Source organism: Globicephala melas, chromosome 2 (genome assembly GCF_963455315.2).
Source record: "Globicephala melas chromosome 2, mGloMel1.2, whole genome shotgun sequence".
NCBI classification, from domain to species: Eukaryota; Metazoa; Chordata; class Mammalia; order Artiodactyla; family Delphinidae; genus Globicephala; species Globicephala melas.
In genome coordinates this window covers 48,788,204-48,808,132 of record NC_083315.2, presented here as the reverse complement: position 1 = coordinate 48,808,132, position 19,929 = coordinate 48,788,204, and the positions used below count along the sequence as shown (strand labels likewise).

The 19,929-nt window shown below is 39.1% G+C and overlaps 1 protein-coding gene across 1 annotated transcript in view; it reads left to right on the top strand.

The window, feature by feature from the left end:
- The window catches only part of FAM169B (Protein), a 64,607-nt gene that overhangs the window by 28,695 nt on the left and 15,983 nt on the right, over positions 1-19,929 (top strand). Inside the window, 1 exon segment of the mRNA XM_030873161.2 lies at positions 210-387. Coding sequence (XP_030729021.2) covers positions 210-387 — 178 coding nt within the window.

Below are 19,929 nucleotides of genomic sequence, written 5' to 3'. Positions count from 1 at the left end.
CTGGAGGCCAGTGCATGTGAAAGGTCAGGGGTGGGAAAACCTCCGTGAGAAACCATGATCCGCATTTTGGATCTTGAGCATGAGAAGAACTGTATGGTGGGGGAGCCCACCTGGCCCCGGGGTGTGGGTTGATTCCAAGCATAGAATTTATTGTGTCTGATTTTCCCCTCTTGTCTCACTTAGATGTTCTTTTTGTTTTTCCTTCAAAGGTTCAGTCATTTGGGGAAAGGATTGTGCTTTTTATTCTAAACGTCGTTATTTTTGGAAGACTGGAGAGGAATTTGGATGATGATGACATGTTTTTTTTACCTCACTCTGTGAAGGAGGAGGCTAAAATTCTGTGGAGAGATGGAGCAGCTGTTGGATTTTACACAACCAAAAGGAAAGGTAAGGGCCACGCGGCCGTGTGGGGTCACTGCCACTTCAGGCTCCGGGGGGGAGGCTTCTGGGTGTCTGCCTGCCTTGGAGGACTCCTTGAGCCCAAGCGTTACTTGGAGAGAATCTTCTGGCACGAGAAGTATCACTAATTCAGCTGTCATGTAAATAAGCCGAAGGTATGGATTTCATTTTCACCACATTTCTCGTTTTACTGGCAGAGTGAATATTCATCATGGTCCTTGGATTCCCAGGCAGTGCCATGGCCCCCGTAAAATACTTGTTGCTGTTAATGGTTGTAAAATGACTTTGCAAGCTCAATGCTTTTCATTTCTTTTCTTTAATGTTACCAATTAGCTGTCAGGAAAAATGCCATTGGTAATAGCTGACATGTGGTGCAAATGCACACTGGATGCCAAGATTTATAGACATTACCTCAGAAGAGAGGGAGGTCGGCGCGATAACGAGGTTAGGGTAAAATCCTGGGGCTTATTTTTAGGGGCTGTGATGAGCAGGGAGTGTGGAACTTGTACTATTTTGTCTAAGAGATCAGTCTCTTCTTTAATGATGCTTTCTTTAATAGTTTCTTTGATTTTGAAAGGCTGTCAACATCTCTGACCCAGCTGGTCCAAGCCCCATCATTTAATTCTTACAAAGTTCTGAATTTTAGCAAAAATAAAATTTCCAGGTACACCACCATAGATATGCTGTTGTCTGAGTTGAGTGTTTTTCTCTGGGGATAAAAAGGCTATGATTATGGTTTTGAGCTGTGTTCACATTGTGTATGTGTTCCACCTGTCCAGGGTGGAGTAAATCTGCGTTTCAATTTTTTCCCTCGATGTGGTGTGAGATGACCAGTTTCCCACGCAAGCAAGTCATGTAATTACTTATTTGTCAAGGTCAGTCACAGAGGCTGAAGCACCTGTGTCTTTCAGCTCCTTGGGTCATGAAAGCCCTTTGTCCTTTGTTTTGATGTACTGTTTCACTTTTTGGGGTGGCTGTATTCTTTAGTCATTATTTAGATAGACCAAGGATCTGGAGAATACTTGAAATGGAAGTATTTTTTTAATTCCTCTTTCTTAGGAGACCCATTTGTTGTCATTTTCTACCAAATGGCTTGTCTTAAATCTGTAGCTAAATCATTTGTGCTGTAGATGTCCTACTAATAGAAACAAAAACTGTTAACAGATTCCAACCTGATGTATGAGAACCGCAGCTAAGGGGCAGAAGGAGCTTGACCTTGGTCTTGCCCACTGCTGCTGTTGCTCCTGGTTGCAGTGATACCCCAGACTTTGTTCTGTGAGAATTAAGCAGAGGCTGGATGTGGCTGCCTCATTCTTCCCAAGGCAGACCCAGAACCTTGGAGTGGAAGGAGGATATTATGGTGTTGAATTGAGGCAGATCAGTCTAGGTGCTTGGATTTCTGCCTCCTCTTCATTTCTGACGAATTCCACGAATTTGATGGAAAGTTCTCTGAAGCTGCTTACTAGGTATTGTTGTTTTCATCCATGCACTGATTTTTTTAAGTGGCAATTGACTTAGTTACTCAACAACTGAGTTAGTTTAAAAAATATCAAATGAGGGACTTCCCTGGTGGTACAATGGTTAAGAATCCGCCTGCCAACAAAGGGACATGGGTTCAATCCCTGGTCTGGGAAGATCCCACATGCCGTGGAGGAACTAAGCCTGTGCGCCACAACTACTGAGCCTGCGTGCCACAACTTCTGAAGCCCTCATGCCTAGAGCCCATGCTCCGCAACAAAGCCACTGCAATGAGGAGCCCTTGTACCACAACGAAGAGTAGCCCCTTGCTCGCGCAACTAGAGAAAGCCTGCACGCAGCAATGAGGATCCAACACAGCCAAAAATACATAAATAAATAAATAAATAAATTTATATATTAAAAAGTATCAAATGAGTAGAAAGTTAAGTAAATAAAATATATTTTTCAGGTATACATTGCCAATTAAAAACATTTTTTACTGCCTATTTCTGGATTAGCTTATTTTTGGAGAGACAGAATAAAAGCATTTCCATGGAATAATTATATAGACCTTGCCACCAGCAATGTTTGAGAGTTCCAATCACTCTACATCCTTGCTGGTACTTGGTGTTGTATTTTTAATTTTAGTCATTCTGCAAGATGGGAAGTGGTATCTAATTTTGGTTTTAATTTGCATTTTACTAATGATATTGATCATGTTTTCATGTGCTTTTGTTATGGTCATATATCTTTTTTGGTAAGTGTCTGCTCAAATATTTTTGCCTACTTTTATTGCGTTATTTGTTTTCTTATTATTGAGCTTTGAGCATTCTTTATGTGTTTTAGATATTGGTTCTTAGATATATTTTGAAAACATTTTCATTTTGGTTTAATAATTTTTTCAAAGAGCAGAAGTGTTAAATTTTAGTGGTCTAATTTATCATTTACCAATTTTCATTATAATTCAGTTCAAAATATTTTCCAATTTACTTTGTGATTTCTGTGGTTCCTTTAAAAGTGAGTTTTAAATTTCCAGATATTTGTGAGCTGTTCCAGATGTTTTATTTTTCATTGATTTCTAATTTAATTCTGTTGTAATAAGATAATATAGTCTCTAACTATATTATCTTATTAAATTTTAATATTTTGAAAACTGTTGAGAGTTGTTTTACGGCCCTGTATATTATTTTGGTAGACACTCCATATGGACTTGAAAGAGTGTGTGTATTCTGTAGGTATTAGGTTTCCTGTTTGGTTAGGAAATGTTGGCTAGGGTAAAGTGACTGATGGTGTCATTCAGATCTTCTATATTCTTAACTAATATTTTTGTCTGAGTCTATGAATTTATGAGGGAAGTATGTTAAAATCTTTATGATTGTGGATTCATCTCTGCTTTTAGTTGTCAGTTTTTACTTTGTGTATTTTGGAGCTTTGTTATTAGTCACATCTAATTTATAATTGCTATATTTGCCTGATGTATTGACCATTTTGTTATTATGAAGTGTCCTTCCACTTGTCCCTAGTAATATCTCTTGTTAAGAAGTCTATTTTGTCTGTTTTTAATACAGCCACTTCATCTTCTTATGCTCACTGTTTGCACAGAATATATTCTTTCTAGCTTTTTACTTTCAGTCTATGTCTTTATATTTAAAGCATGTGTATTGTTGACAGCATACAACTGGGTCTTGGATTTTAAATCTAGTTTTAATAATCTCTGCCTTTTGATTGGAACATTAGTCTATTTACATTCAATTTTTTAAGATTTATTTATTTTTGGTAGTGTTGGGTCTATGTTGCTCCTCGTGGGCTTCTCTAGTTGTGGCGAGCGGGGGCTACTCTTCATTGCGGTGCGCGGGCTTCTCATTGCGGTGGCTTCTCTTGTTGTGGAGTACGGGCTCTAGGCATGCGGCTTCAGTAGTTGTGACACGTGGGCTCAGTAGTTGTGGCTCATGGGCTCTAGAGTGCAGGCTCAGTAGTTGTGGTGTGTGGGCTTAGTCGCTCCGCAGCATGTGGGATCTTCCCCAACCAGGGATCGAACTCATGTCCCCTGCATTGGCAGGTGGATTCTTAATGACTGCGCCACCAGGGAAGTCCCCTACATTTAATTATTGATATGATTGTACTTAGATCTTCTCTGCTGCAATTTGTTTTGTGTCTTCTGTTCTTCCTTTCCTGTCTCCTTTTGTTTTAATCAGATTTTTTTTTTTTTTTTTTTTGCGGTACGCGGGCCTCGCACTGTTGTGGCCTCCACTGTTGCAGAGCACAGGCTTTGGACGCGCAGGCTCAGCGGCCATGGCTCACGGGCCCAGCCACTCCGCGGCATGTGGGATCCTCCCGGACAGGGGCACGAACCCGCGTCCCATGCATCGGCAGGTGGACTCTCAACCACTGCGCCACCAGGGAAGCCCTTAATCAGATATTTTTTACTATTCCATTTTAATTTCTCTCTTGGCTTTCTAGCTTTATATTTTTGTACTTTTTAAAGTTGTTGCTCTAGAGATTACACATGCATCTTAAACTTAAATTAACTTAGAGTGAATATTGAATTACTTAAGTTAAAATATAGAAACTTTGCAATAGTGTATTTTTATGTACCCATCATTTTATTTACATAACTGCTATTGTTATATGTTAGATCTGTTTGTTATAAATCTGTTGCTACTGACTTATAAGTTTTAATTTAAGTAGTTATATCTTTTAAAGATGTTAAGAAAAAATACATAGTTTAAAAATATTTACCCACATATTTACCATTACAATTTTTTTGTATAGGTCCCAGTTGCCCTTTAGGCTAAAGTACTTCCTTTAGCATTTCTTGTAGTGGAGTTGCTGGCAGTAAATTCTCTCAGGTTTTGTTTACTGAAAATGCCTTTATTTCGCCTTCATATCTGAAGGGTTGTTTAGCTGGATGTAGAATAATTAGTGTTAGCTTTTTTTGTGTGTGTGGCACGCGGGCCTCTCACTGCCGTGGCCTCTCCCGTTGTGGAGCACAGGCCCTGGACGCGCAGGCCCAGCGGCCATGGCCCACGGGCCCAGCCGCTCTGCGGCATGTGGGATCCCCCCGGACCGGGGCACGAACCCTTGTCCCCTGCATCGGCAGGCAGACTCCCAACCACTGCGCCACCAGGGAAGCCCTTAGTGTTAGCTTTTTTCCCTCAGAATTTTGAATATGTTGTTCCAGTATCCTCTGGCTTTCATAGTCTTGGGTGAGAAGTCAGCAGTTAATCTATTGTTCGTCTTACATGACATGGCATTTTTCTCTGAATGCTTTTAAGACTTTCTCTTTAGCTTCTTTTGCAGTTTAACTGATTTGTCTAGGAGTGATTTTATTTTTGTTTATCTTTTTGGGAGTTTGTTGAGCTTTCTGAATCTTTAAAGTTTTCTACCAAATTCAGGAAGTTCTTGGCCATTATTACTTCAAATTTTTGTGCTATTTTCTCTTTTCTTTTTCTGGGATTCCAGTTATATGTACTTGGGGTGCTTCACATTGTCTTGCAGCTCTCTGAAATTTTGTTCATTTTTCTTCAAACATTTTTCTCTTTTTTGGCTGGATAATTTCTCTTGAACCATATTCCCAACTTTAGCTGCCATCTCCAAACTCTTGTTGAACCTATTTAAAATTTTCAGTTACTGTACTTTTGAGCTGTATAATTTCTGTTATGTATAGTTTCTGTTTCTTTGTTGAGATTCTCTATTTATTCATTGAGCATATATTTCCCTTTAATTTGAAAAATTAATTCTTTGAACATATTTGTAAAGCTATTTTAAGTTCTTTGTCTACCAAATCCAACATCTGGGCCTATTTAAAATCAGTTATATTAGAGTGACATCAGCAACATGACAGAGTGAAAAGCTCCCTTTCAGTCAACAGCCAGTAAAGCATCCACAGCTCAACAAAGGTGCCTCTGCTGAACCCACTGGGATGCCAGAGATTTCCACATATCTGCACATTTAAAGGTGGGTGGACTGGAACACATAGGGGAGGCAGAACTGAGGGAACAGCAGCCCAGCTCTCTGGCCATGGAAGCTGAGCCCATAGCCCCAGAGAACACATAACAGCAGGGGAGGCAGTGAGCACAACTCTGGCCCCGCAGCCGCAGTGGTGCTGCAGCCACAGGTAACTGAGCAGCAGCAGCAGTGGGGCCTGAGACCCCATTCCTCCAGCCACTGACGTGCTCTCAACTCAGGCCCCCTACTCCTCCATGCACAGTGATGGAGTCTGTGAACCTTACAACACTGGGCATAGCACAGGTGCCTGGGCAACCCCTGCTCCGCCCACCCTCATCCTCCCCCTGTGGCAGCAGAGTCTACAACTCAGGGGATCCTGGATGCCAGGGAAGAGCCCATCATTCCAGTGACATTAGCAGCAGGAAGGCATCATTGACCCCTGGAGACACAAGAAGCAATAATGAGGACACAGGCCACACCTCTGACAGAGGTGGTGGAAGGTAGAATGTGCCAACTCTCAAACATAACTGGAGGCAGCTCAGGTAAGGAAAACCATAAACTTGTGCTATAGCGCCACCTACTGGAAAACAGAAGAAAGACCTCTAATTTCTAACCTGTTGAATCATTAGAATCAAGCAGAAAGATATTTGCTACTTCAAATGCATGGGCAGAGGAACAACTCATCATGTGCCATGAAGAGCCAAAGTAACGCTATGCCACAAAAAGAAAATGACAGTTCTCCAGAAGCCAAATTTAAAGTCACAGAATATTGCAATTTAACTGACAAAGAATTCAAAATAGGTGTCATGAAGAAGTTCATTGAGCTATGAGAAAACTCAGAAAGACAGTTCAGTGAGCTCAGGAGTAAAATTAATGATCAGAAGGAATACTTTCCTGAAGATATTGAAACTCTAAGAAAGAACCAAGAAGAAATTCTGGAGCTGAAGAACTCAATAAACAACATAAAGAATGCATTAGAAAGCACTGGAAATACATCAGACCACATGGAAGAGAGAATTGGTGAGCTTGAGGACAGAAATCTAGAAATGATGCAAGTAGAAGAGGGAAGAGAATTAAAATATAAAAAATGAAGAAATTCTACGAGAGCTATCTAGCTCTTTAAGAAGGGTGCATATTAGGGTTATGGGTATCCCAGAAGGAGAAGAGTGGGAAAAAGGAGCAGAGAGATTATTTAAAGAAATCATAGCTGAGAAATTCTCAAACCTGCAGAAGAAACTTGATATACACGTCCATGAAGCTAAGAGAACACCTAATTGCCTCAATGCAAAAAGACCTTCTTAAAGACACATCATATTAAAATTGTCAAAAGTCAATGACAAAGAAAGAATTTTTAAAGGCAGCCAGGGAAAAAAAAGGATGGTAACCTACAAGGGAACCCACAGAGGCTATCAGAAGATTTCTCAGCAGAAAGTTGACAGGCCAGGAGGGAGTAGAATGACATCCTTAAGATACTGAAAGATAAAAACTGTCACCGAAGAATACTTTATCCAGCAGTATTATCACTCAGATATAAAGGAGGAATAAAGACTTCCCCAGGTAACTAAAAACTGAGGGAGTTCATCAACACTAGATGTGCCTTACAAGAAATGTTGAAAGGAGCTCTTGTACCAGAAACAAGAAGGTAAAAGGACACAAAACTTTGAGTAAGGTGATACATAGAATCAGAAAATTGTAACTCTTTATCAGAATAGGTATTAAACATTTTATTATAGCATAAAGGTTAAAGGGGGAAAATCAGAAAAAATTATTATAGCTACTTCAATTTGGCAACAAACTCACAACGTGAAAAGGGATAATTTGAGACAACAAAAATGCAGAAGGGGAAGGGGAAAAGGTCAGAAACCCTATAGGTAAATGAAGATAAGATGTGATCAGCAGAAAAAGGACTATTTTATCTATGAGGAGTTTTATACAAACCTCATGGTAACCACAAAACATAAATCTAGAGCAGAGACAATAAACATAAAAAAGGAGGAAACTGAAAAAAATCATAGAAAACTACCAAACCAAGATGGCAGGCTGAAACACAAGAACAAAGCAACAACAGTGATATAGAGAAACCAGAAAACAAAAGATAAAATGGCAGTAGTAAGTTCTCATTTACCAATAATTACCCTAAATGTAAATGGAGTGAATTCACCAATGAAAAGACACAGAGTGGCTGGATGGATTAAAAAACAAGAAACAACCATACATTACAGGAGGCTCACCTCAGCTCTAAAGACAAGCATATGTTAAAAGTGAAGGGATGGAAGATAACACTCCAAGCAAATGCCAGTCAAAAGAGAGTGGGTGTAGCCATACTCAACAGACAAAATGGACTTAAAGCCCAAAAAGGTAACAAGAGACAAAAATGGACAGTATATAATAATAAAGGGGACAATTTATCAAGGAAACTAAGTGATTAATATATATATATATATATATGTATATATAATGCATATATATATGCATTTAACATAGGAGCACCAAAATATATAAAACAATTATTAACAGACCTAAAGGGAGAAATTGACAGCAACATAATAATAGTAGGGGACTTTAACACCCCACTTACATTAATGGATAGATCGTCCAGACAAAATAATCAACAAGGAAACTGAGGTGATAAATGAAACATTAGACCAGATGTATTGGATAGATTTGTACAGAACATTCCATCCAAATGCAGTGGAATACACAGTCTTCTCAAGTGCACATGGAACTTTCTCAAGGGTAGGCCATGTGTTGAGACACAAAACAAGTCTCAGTAAATTTAAGAAGATTGAAATCACATCAAGCATCTTTTCTGATCACAATGGTATGAAACTAGAAACCAACTACAAGAAGAAATATGGAAAAAATCACAGATATATGAAGACTGAACAAAGTGCTACTGAACAGCTATTGGATATATGAAGACTGAACAAAGTGCTACTGAACAGCTGAAGATAAATTAAGATGAAAAGATGACATACCAAAATTTATAGGATGCAGCAAAAGTGGTACTAAGAGGGAAGTTTATAGCAAAACAGGCCTACCTCAAGATACAAGAAAAATCTCGAACAATTTAAACTTACACTGAAAGGAACTAGAAAAAGAAGAACAAACAAAGCCCAACGTCAGTAGGAGGAAAGAAATAATAAAGTCAGAAGAGGAGAAATAACAACGGATACCACAGAAATACCAAGGATTACAAGAGAATATTATGAAAAGCTATATTCAACAAATTGGACAACTTAGAAGAAATGGACACCTTCTTAGAATCATACAACTGTCCAAGACTGAATCATGAAGAAACAGAAAATCTGACTAGACTGATCACTAGTACAGAGATTGAAACAGTAGTCAAGAAGCTCCCCACAAAACAGAGGTTCAGAACCAGACAGCTTCACAGGTGAATACTACCAAATATTCAAAGCTTTAATGCCTGTCCTTCCCAAACTCTTCCAAAAAATGTAATAGAAGGGAGTGCTTCCTAACTTGTTTTGCGAGGACAGCATCATCCTGATACAAAAATCAGACAAAGACAGCACACACACACACACACACACACACACACACACACACACACACAGTGATGATGTCTATGATGAACATAGTTCAATATCTCTGATAAACATAGTTGTAAAAATTCTCAACAAAATATTAGCAGACAAAATCCAACAATACATTAAAAGGTTCATACACCATGATGAAGTGGGATTTATTCCAGAGATGCAAGGATGGTTCAACATATACAAGTCAGTCAGCATGATACAGCACATAAACAAAATGAAGGATAAAAAACATATGATTATCTCAGTAGATCTAGAAAAAGCAGTTGACAAAATTAAATGCCCACTTACGATAAAAATTCTTAATAAAGTGGTAGAAGGGACATACTTCAACATAATAAAGGCCATATGTAATAAACCCACAGCTAACATCATACTCAGTCATGAAAAACTGAAAGCTCTCCCTCTAAAATCAGGAACAAGATAAGGGTACTGACTCTTGCCACTCTTATTTAATATAATATTGGAAGTCCTAACCAGGGCAATTAGGCAAGAAATAAAAGGCATCCAAATTAGAAACGAAGAAGTAAAACTATTTGCAGATGATATGATTTTATATATAGGAAAGCTTAAAGACTCTACCAAAGAACTATTAGCAATAACAAGAAAATACAGTGAAGTTGCAAGGTATAAAATCAACATACAAAAATGTGTTATGTTTCTATATGCTAACGATGAGCTAGCAGAAAGAGAAATTAAGAAAACAATACCATTTACAATTGCAACAAAAGAAATCAAATACCTAGGAATAAATTTAACAAGGAGGTGGAAGACCTGAAATGGAAGAAGACAAAAATAAATGGAAAGATATTCTGTGCTCATGGATTGGAAGAATTAAAATTGTTAAAACATCCATATTACCTAAAGCAATCTACAGATTTAATGCAATCCCTATCAAAATACCAAGGATATTTTTCATAGAAATTAAGCAAAGAAATTCTAGAATTTATGTGGAACCATAAAAGACTTCAAATAGCCAAAGCAATGCTGAGAAAAAGGGCAAAACTAGAGGTATCACACTCCCTAATTTCACACTCTTTTACAAAGCTATAGCAATTAAAACAGCATGGTATTTGCAGAAAAGCATACATAGATCAATGGAATGGAATTGAGAACCCAGACATAAACTCACATGTATACGAACTATTAACTTACAACAAAGGAGCAAAGAACATACAATAGGGAAAGGATAGTCTCTCCAATAAATGGTGTTGAGGAATCTGGACAGCCACATGCAAACAAATGAAACTAGACACTATCTCACAACATACACAAAAATCAGGTCAAAATGGATTAAAGACTTGAATGAAAGATCTGAAACCATAAAACTCCTAGAAGGAAACATAGGCAGTATACTCTTTGACATTGGTCTTAGCAATATCTTTCTGGATCTGTCTCCTCAGGCAAAGGAAACAAAAGCAAAAATAAACTACATCAAACTTAAAAGCTTCCATGCAACAAAGGAGACCATCAACAAAATGAAAAGATAAACTACCAAATGGGAGAAGATATTTGTAAATGTACATCTTATAAAATGTTAATATATAAAATATTTAAAGAACTCATACAAATCAACAACAGAAAAATAAACAACTTGATTAAAAAAAATGAGCAGAGGATCTGAATAGACATTTTCCCAGAGAAGACATACAGATGGCCAACAGGCATATGAAAAGATGTTTGACATCACTAATTATTGGGGAAATGCAAATCAGAACCACAGTGAGATATCACCTCATGCCTGTTGGAATAGCTGTTATCAAAAAAGCAAGAAATAACAAGTGTTGGTGAGGATGTGGAGAAAAGGGAACCTTTGTATGGTCCCATACACTGTTGGTAGGAATGTAAACTGGTGCAGCCACTATGGAAAACAGTATGGAGATTCCTCAAAAAATTAAGAATAGAACTATTATATGATCCAGCTATCCTACATCTGAGTTTCTAAAGAATATGAAAACACTAATTCAAAAAGATATATGTTCATCACAGCATTATTTACAACAGCCAAGACATGGAAACAACTTAAATACCCATCAGCAGATGAATGGATGAAGATGTGGCATACATACACCATGGAATACTATGCAGCCATAAAAAGATGAAAACTTGCTGTTTCTGACAACATGGGTAGGATAGAACTTGAGGGCATTATGCTAAATGAAATAAGTCAGATGGAGAAAGACAAGTACTGCGTGATTTCTCATATGTGAAATATAAAAACAAACAAACAAAACCCCAAAATAAATGAACAAACCAAACCTAATAAAACAAGCACCTAGATATGGAGAACAGAGTAGTGGTTACCACAGGGGAGGGAGTGGAAGGGGGAGGGTGAAATGGGTAAAGGGGATCAACTGTATGGTGACAAAACTAAATTTTTGGTGATGAGCACAGTGTAGGGTATTCAAAAGTATAAATATATTGTACATGTGAAATGTATATAATGTTATAAACCAATGTTACCTCAATAAAAAATAAATCTAAAGAAAAAAGAAAAAGATAAAATCAGTTATATTGACTATATCTGTTTTTTTTTTTTTTTTCCTGAGTGTGGGTCACAGTTTCCTGTTTCTTTGCATGTGTTGGTTGAAGGCTAGATGTTGCAGATTGCAGCAACTCTGACTTTTTATGTGTGTTTTTGAGGATTTTTGATCTGGGAGGTATTTAGCTTGCCTGGATTCAAATCACAAACTCTGTCTCCTTTGCTATGTAACTGCTGACACGTGTTAGTATGACGTCTCATGGCTGCTTCTGTAGCCTGGCTCTGTAGAGGTCTTCCCTGTGCCTGCAAAGTTGATGGCCAGACAAAGATTTGGGTATGGACGTTGCTGATCCCTGTGGTTTCCTTGCGTCTGCTGGTTTTGGGCTCTTACCCTTACCCGTCAAACCCATTTGGTTTCAGCTTTCTGCCAGTTGAGCTGCCCAAGTTGAGGAATGTGCTTGGTTAAGAAAAGCAACAGAGTCACAGATCTGATCATGTGTAGTTCCATCTTTCAAGGTTGGATATCTCTCTGGTTTCTGACTTCTTTTGGTTGAGTCCTCTGGATTCTCCTTCACTCATGTGTAGATTATTTATGAGCCAGAGATTTGGGCAGTTGCTCTGAATTAAGGTTTCATTCATTCTGTGGTTTCCATGTTGCTACTGAGCCTTTAAATTTCCAACTACTTTCCTAGTCCTAAAATTTGATCTTTGTTGCCTTTAGCTGGTAAGGCTGCAGCGTTTCCCACCAATATTTTCCGTAGCCTTGGGGGTTGAGTTATACCCTGTGGCCAGTAAGCTGCAAACTCACAGGTTTTAACCTATTTCATTTGCAGTTTTCTGAAATTAAAATTTCTTCTGGTTTCTATGTGCTTTTGAATGCCTTATGGTATCTGTGAGTAATTTTTTAAAATTTGTTTCTAAAATAGTTATTATATATGAGACTCTGCATGACCACTTAATTTACCATCATCATCTGATGGGGACTCTGTCCAGGGATGAATCATAGAATTTTATTCCTTGCTTTCCTATCCCTTTCTATAAGTAGAGAGAGGGATTTGCTCTGATGAATTAAAAAATGGTTGATATTAGCAACATGCTGATAAATTAAGCAAAAAATAATTTAGATAGTGAACAGATATTATTTACAATGTTTTATTATTTTAAACATATGATTTGTGAAAAAAAATCACTGGCGAATACTTGTGGTTTAATTGACTATAGGAGGAGTTAATAGTTCAAAAGTTCAGAACAGTTAATGGTGTTTCTTCAGTCGTGGCCCTGTCCTTGGTGCTTGTCACAGCTTCATGTAGTGTTGTGTTGATACCTAGGTTATGGGCGTAGCACATGGCATGCTTTCCAACTTTGCAGCAGTACAATTTCTCTTCATTAGCTTAGATCCACATGATTCAGAATATCTGTTAATTTAGTTTCAGCTAGGCTGCAGCTTATAATTTCATTCTGTGACGAAAAGAAAATATGCAGATTCATTGCATAAACTGGATCATGGGGGGGCAGGTTGCACCTTTTTAAGAGTATACATTGTTCCTAAGCACATTCATTTTTATATGTGTGTGTCTTTAAGTATTATTAAAAAAATTGTCGGGCAGTAAAATTGATCTCTTTTTTGGCTTTTCAGTTCTGTGAATTTTATAATCACAACCATAATTAAAATACAGGATAGTTCTCCACCCCCCTCTAAAACTCTTTCTTGTTCTAATCTTTTCCACCCCTTAGCCCCCCACCCGTAACCCCTGGCAACCACTGATCTGTTCTCTATCACTGTAGTGTTATCTTTTCTGGAATGTCACGTAGTGGAATCAGACCGTATGTAGCCTTGTGAGACTGACTTGTTTCACTTTTTCATGATGCTTTTGTGACTCACCCAAATCATTGTGTCTGTCAGTAGTTTGTGCCTCTTTAGTGTGAGGAGAACATTCAGTTTTGAAACAAGTGGGTGCCTTGGTATAGAATGAATGAGATCTTTTCAGGTAGACCTCTCTTTGGGAACATTTGTTAATGGGCCAGTTTGAGTTTCTCCCTTCATTTGATAGTTCCATAATTGCCTTTCTTACAAAATATTGACACTTTAGTCATTTCATTATTTTGTGCTGAAATTCTCCCTAGATAACCAAAATTAGTGGGATTTTACTTTACTTTTGCCCTCAAACCATTAGTCCACAAGACAGCATTCAAGGAAAAAAACACTGGACTGGTAAGTGGAGAGTCGGCCGATTTAAGGCAGGGCTAGTAAGTATTTTGCTTTTGTATAAAAATAGATGACGAACAGCTTTGTGTCTCAGATTCCTGAAAGCCCAACACTCATGCAAATCGTAAAAACAGGAATGGCACTTAAAAGTCTTCAATTAAGTGACTTGCCATCTAGACAAGCGTGTGACCTGTGAGATGGCTGTGATGCCTTGAAGTGGCCTCAGCTGCCCTGCTGGTCACCAGGGCCTTCTGCTCTCCCCTCCCCCTGATACTCCCTGTCACAGGCCACTCCTACCCTGTTGTCCCCTCAAGCAGGGGGCCTTCATGCCATGTTCTGGACTTTAGTGGAGACATAAGCAGCAAAAATGGAGTAATGGGAGTGTGGTGTAGGTTCAGGTACCACCTCTGCTGTCCGATGAGAAAGGGGTTGCTGTTGTGTGGAAGCGAAGGGCTTGCAAGATGGGGTATTGGAAGGGTGCAGGGGAAGTTCATGGGATGCAGACCGGCTTCCTGTGCTGGGATGGGTACCCAGCTGCTGCTCCATTCTCATCTTTGCAAGTCATCTTCCTTTGCTCACTTATGTTTCCTGTTTCCTCATAACCTTGACTGTAGTTTGCCATGATGCCCACCCAGCTCTACCTGTACTGCCCTGAAGGGCTGAGACCTATTATAGTGCCAGTTTCACTTCATTCAAAACCTCTTGAAAGAATCAGGTTGATCCAGCTGGCCTGCAGATTGAGTTCTTGTGGATCATGGGTCCACCTTGGTGGGCAGGCTTTCGTGCTTCCGATATGGCCACCTAGCCTCAGCTCTTTAACTGGGGCTGTGGTAGGGGCAGTTTTAAAGAAATACCGTGGCTGAGCAGACACCCCATAATCATCCGTGGGAGGATCCAGTTGATGAAGTCTCAGCCTGGGCTGGAACACCTCCAGTCAGGACCATCAGGCAGCCCTTCATTGCTGCATAATGCCTAATGGATAGAATGTTCCAGCAGCACACTCTGTGCTGCTTCTCTGTCCTGGGCCACAGGAGTTCTTGGGCTGTGCCCCAGACCCCCGGCACCAGACACCGGCACTGGAATGGGGCCCAACAATTTATGTTTTAACAAGCCCTCCAGGTGATTCTCATGTTTCATTCTAGAGTTTGAGACCCACTCACCTAAGGCATGCATTTTCAGTGGTAGTTTCTTTTGCTTAAAAAATTTTTTTCTATGTTCTGTGTCATATGAACTGGATAATGTGCAGAGTCCAGTGTTATATTAAACTGAAGCAGTTCTTTCTACTGTAATTGACAAATGAGATGAATTACTGGTACAAATTTTCTTATGTTAAACCACCCGGGATAAATCCAACTTGGCCAAGGTTATTTCCTTTAAGCAAATAAGTTTTTCTTCAATATTTTAAAAATGAATCTAATTTTATGGCACCTTATAAATAAATTCCTGTTATAATAATCAAACATATAGAAAGAAATGATACTTTTCAAAGAGGAAACAATATAACTAAAGCTTATCTCCCAGTATATCTTGTTTTGGGGTGGTTCATGTTAATGCATTATTTTCAGTTGTTTTTGAGAAAAGATGATTATTATACAAATAGGATTCTGAACACTTAGTCTTGCTTGTTAAAAGTGATTTTTTTTTTTTTTGCGGTACACGGGCCTCTCACTGTCGCGGCGTCTCCCGTTGCGGAGCACAGGCTCCGGACGCGCAGGCTCAGCGGCCATGGCTCACGGGCCCAGCTGCTCCGCGGCATGTGGGATCTTCCTAGACTGGGGCACGAACCCATGTCCTCTGCATCGGCAGGCGGACTCTCAACCACTGCGCCACCAGGGAAGCCCCCAAAAGTGATGTTTTTCTGGAGCAGGTGTTGGCAGCTATGGCCCATAGACCAAATTCTGCCTATCGTTCGTTTTTGTAAATAAAATTTTATTGAAACACAGCTTCGCGCATTCGTATTGTTCATGGCTGATTTTGCTCTACAACTGCAGGGGTGAGTGGTTGTCCCCAAAGCCTAAAGTATTTTCTACCTGACCCTTACAGAAATAGTTTGCCAGCCCCTGTTCTAGAGAATACAGTTTAAATGTCTCATATTAAAAAAAAAAGATTTTATCCAAATTGATGTTAGTAATGCTCCTCGGTGGGGAGAATTTGGGAACATCCAGACCATTTAGTGGTATTGTCAATAGATGCTCAGCTGCCCCAGGTGCCCAGGGAGTGTGGCTCTAACCTTGTGAAGTGGGCTCATGACAGACATGCAGTATGATTGTCATGAAAAGATAGTGTCAATGGTTAGCAAAAGTTAACACTTTTAGCTACTACTGTTTTGAGTTTCCCAGGTTTAAGAGTATCCCAAATATCTTTATAGTTTGCACTTAATCTCTTGGACTAGCAACTGTGACTATTTGGCCTGCATTTGGATTTTTAGAGCAATTATACTTAAAATGCTCCACAGAGCCAAGTGTCTGCAGCAGCTACTGTCAGCGTATTGCCTTTGGGCATTAGCAGTACAAACCCGGACAGGTGCTCACAGCCAAAACAAATGCAGCTTTGCAAAAGGAAGTGTGAAGAGAGCTTTGGCCGGGCGCTTGGCTCTTTTGAGTTCTGTGGACCCACACCTTAACTTTCCTGGTGCCCGGGTCTTGAGTGTCAAGACATCCGGGCAGTGGAAATACACTATGGCATTTGTCTTGCCCACTTGTCTCTTATGTCGTCTTCCTTCTGACAAATCTTTTTGAAGCAGATACTCTTTATTCCGCTACTTCCTGGCTGTCTGCTGCTATCACTGCCCTATGGTGCACCGTCTGTCTTAGGTGTCCTAAGAATATATTCCTCTCTTCCTAGAGTAACTGTCTTCCTCTTTGTCTTTGATCTGTTGGGGTACGTATTGTTAGGGGGATAGCCTGCTGGTGCCCCCTCCTTTACTCTTTGGTGGGCTTCATCTTATCCTCACAGATCTTCCTTCTTCAGGTCCTCCCAGGCTGTTGATGGAAAAGACCTCTGTGTGGTGTTAGTTCATGCCTGGGGGTGGTAGTTTCACCCTGGATACCTTATTGATCGTTTGTATCTCCCCCAGAACAGCCTGGGGCATGAGCAGAGAAACCAGTTACCAGTGGAGTAACTTTGTTGAGTTCGGTTTGCTACTGTTGGTTTAAGTTTTTTGTCTTATGTTCAGGAACTACTGTTATTTGCTTAATTATCTGATCTTCATTTGCTTTTTATCTTTTTCTCTGAAAAGGTTACACTGTGCTCATAGGCTGAGTCATGGACTAATGTCTCTTTTTCTGTGCTCTGGAAGGCTTTCCTGGGAAAGTTGGCAGAACTTATCTCTAAAGTCACCTGACCTGGCGTGTTCAGTGTGGGAGGGATTTAAACTACTGCGTTCAGATTTCCATGGTCATAGGATAGTTTAGTTTTTCTGTTTTTCTGTGAGTCAGTTTTGGTGGGTTGTATTATCTTAGGAATTTGGCCTTTTCATCTGTTCAAATCTATTGGCCTACGGTTATTTACAGTATTCTCTTACCTTTTAAATTTCTGCCACATCTATAGTGATATATCTATTTTAATTCCTAATGTGCTTTATGAATTGTCTTCTTTCTGGCTTTAGCAACTCTTGAATTTAAAAAAAAATACTTTATGTTGTATCTTTGTTTTTGTTTTAATTCATTTCTATCCTTTTTGTCTCCTTCCCTTTAACTTCTTTGCTGTGGTATCAACACTCCCCATGAGCTGATGAAAGCCAGTTGGGCAGCTGTTACTGACAAAAAGGAGCCAAGTCCTATGTTTTTAACCTTTCTTGCCCCTGTCAGCTGCCATGTCTATAAAATGGGTAGAGTGGATGAGATCATGGCTAGGGTTCCTACCAACTGTTCTGTGCTATTGTATGTGGGAAGGTTTCCTAGGATTTTATGTTCTGATTATGAATGGGGAGTCCATTTGTGTGCAACCAGCTTACTCTCTCAGCCCCGTTCACAATCAGGCTGCAATATTCTTATTACAGTTCATTAATATTCTTAAGAGGCCAATTTGTTGCTTTGTGAATTGAGATGGGTTTTATTTGACCAACTTGAAAGTATGATGAGCCTTTAGGAAGGGCTGGTGCAGTGTTCCTCTGCCCCACCCCATACTTTTACTTTGAAATAATTTTAGTTTTACAGAAGAGTTGCAAAGATAGGACAGAGAGTTCCTGTTATACCCTCACTCACCTTGCCCTAATGTTAGCATCGTACATAACCATGGCACAGTGGTCAAAACTGAGAAACTAACACTGGCTGATCTTCCAGCAGTGTCCTTCTCTTGTAGGATCTGATCAGGAGTCTTTGTTGTCTTTAATCTTCAGGTCTTCTTAGCCTCCCCTACCAATTTGGGACCATTTCTTGGTTTTCCTTGTCTTTCATGACCTAGACACTTTTGAGGAGTACTGGTCAGGAGATTTATGGAATGTCCATTAATTTAGATTTGTATGATATTATCTCATTATTTACCAAGGTTATGGGTTTGGGGCACAGTGAAGCATGCTTCTTCTCACGTGGTCATATCAGGTGTGGGGTACAAGATGCCAACGTTACTACTGGTGATATTCACCCTGATCACTCAAGGGGGTGTCTACCCCCTTTCTATACTATAAAGTTATTATTTTTCCCTTTCCTTATTTAATTGTATCTTTCTAATACAATTTAATACAATTCATTGTATCTTTTCAAATCAGTTTTTTTGAAGTATAATTTTACATCCCATAAAAGTTGCCAATTTTAAGTGTACCATTCAGTGACTTGTTTTTCAGCAAATTTAGAGAGTTGTATGACCAGCACCACAATCCAGATTTTAGATATTTCCATCACCCCAAAAAGTTGCCTTTTTTTGGTGTCAGTCTCTTTCCATCTCAGCTCTAGAGAACGACTGCTCTGCTCTCTGTCTCCATCAATTTGCCTTTCCTGGATGTTTCATATAAATGGAAAGATACAGTATGTGGTCTTCTGTGTCTGGCTTCTTTCACTCAGCTTGGTGTTTTTGAGGTTCATCCAAATTACAGCATATATTAGTATTTTATTCCTTTTTATTGCTGAGTAATGTTCCATGGTATGACTGTACCACATTTTGTTTATGCATTTACCAGTATGGTTTCCAGTTTTTGGCTGTTATGAATAGTGCTGGTATAAATGCTTGCATACATGTCTTTGTATGGACATGTTTTTGTTTCTCTTAAGTGGGTTCCTAGGAGCAGAACTGGTGGGTCTTTGGTTAGCATATGTTTTAACTTCTCAAGAAACTGCCAAATTATTTGACAAAGTTTCTGTACCATTATGTATTCCCAGCAGCAATATATGAGGGTTCCAATTTCTCCACATCTTGTCAGCGCTTGTCTTTTTGATTATAGCCATTTAGTAGGTCAAAAGTGGCATTTCATTGTGGTTTTAATTTGCATTTTTAAATGACTAATGGTGTTGAGTATCTTTTCACTGATTATTAACCATTTGTGTGTCTTCTTTGAAGAAATGTCTGTTCAGATCATCTGTCCGTTTTTAATTGGTTGTTGGTTTTCTTTTTGTTGAATTATAAGAGTTCTTTATATAGTCTGGATATGTCTTTTATCAGGAATGTGATTTGCAACATTTTCTTACAGTCTGTGGCTTGTCTTTTTATTTTTTTTTGTGGTGTCTTTTGAAGTACCAAGTTAATTTTGATGAAGTCAGATTTACCAGTTGGTTGTGTCCATTGATGTCAAAGCTAAGAACTCTTTGCCTAACCCAAGGTTGTGAAGATTTCCTTCTGTGTTTTCTTCTAAAAGCTTTACAGTTTTAACTCTTATATTTATGTCTAGATACATCTTGAATTAATTTTTTAAATGATGTGAAGTAAGGGTCCAGCTTCATTTTTAA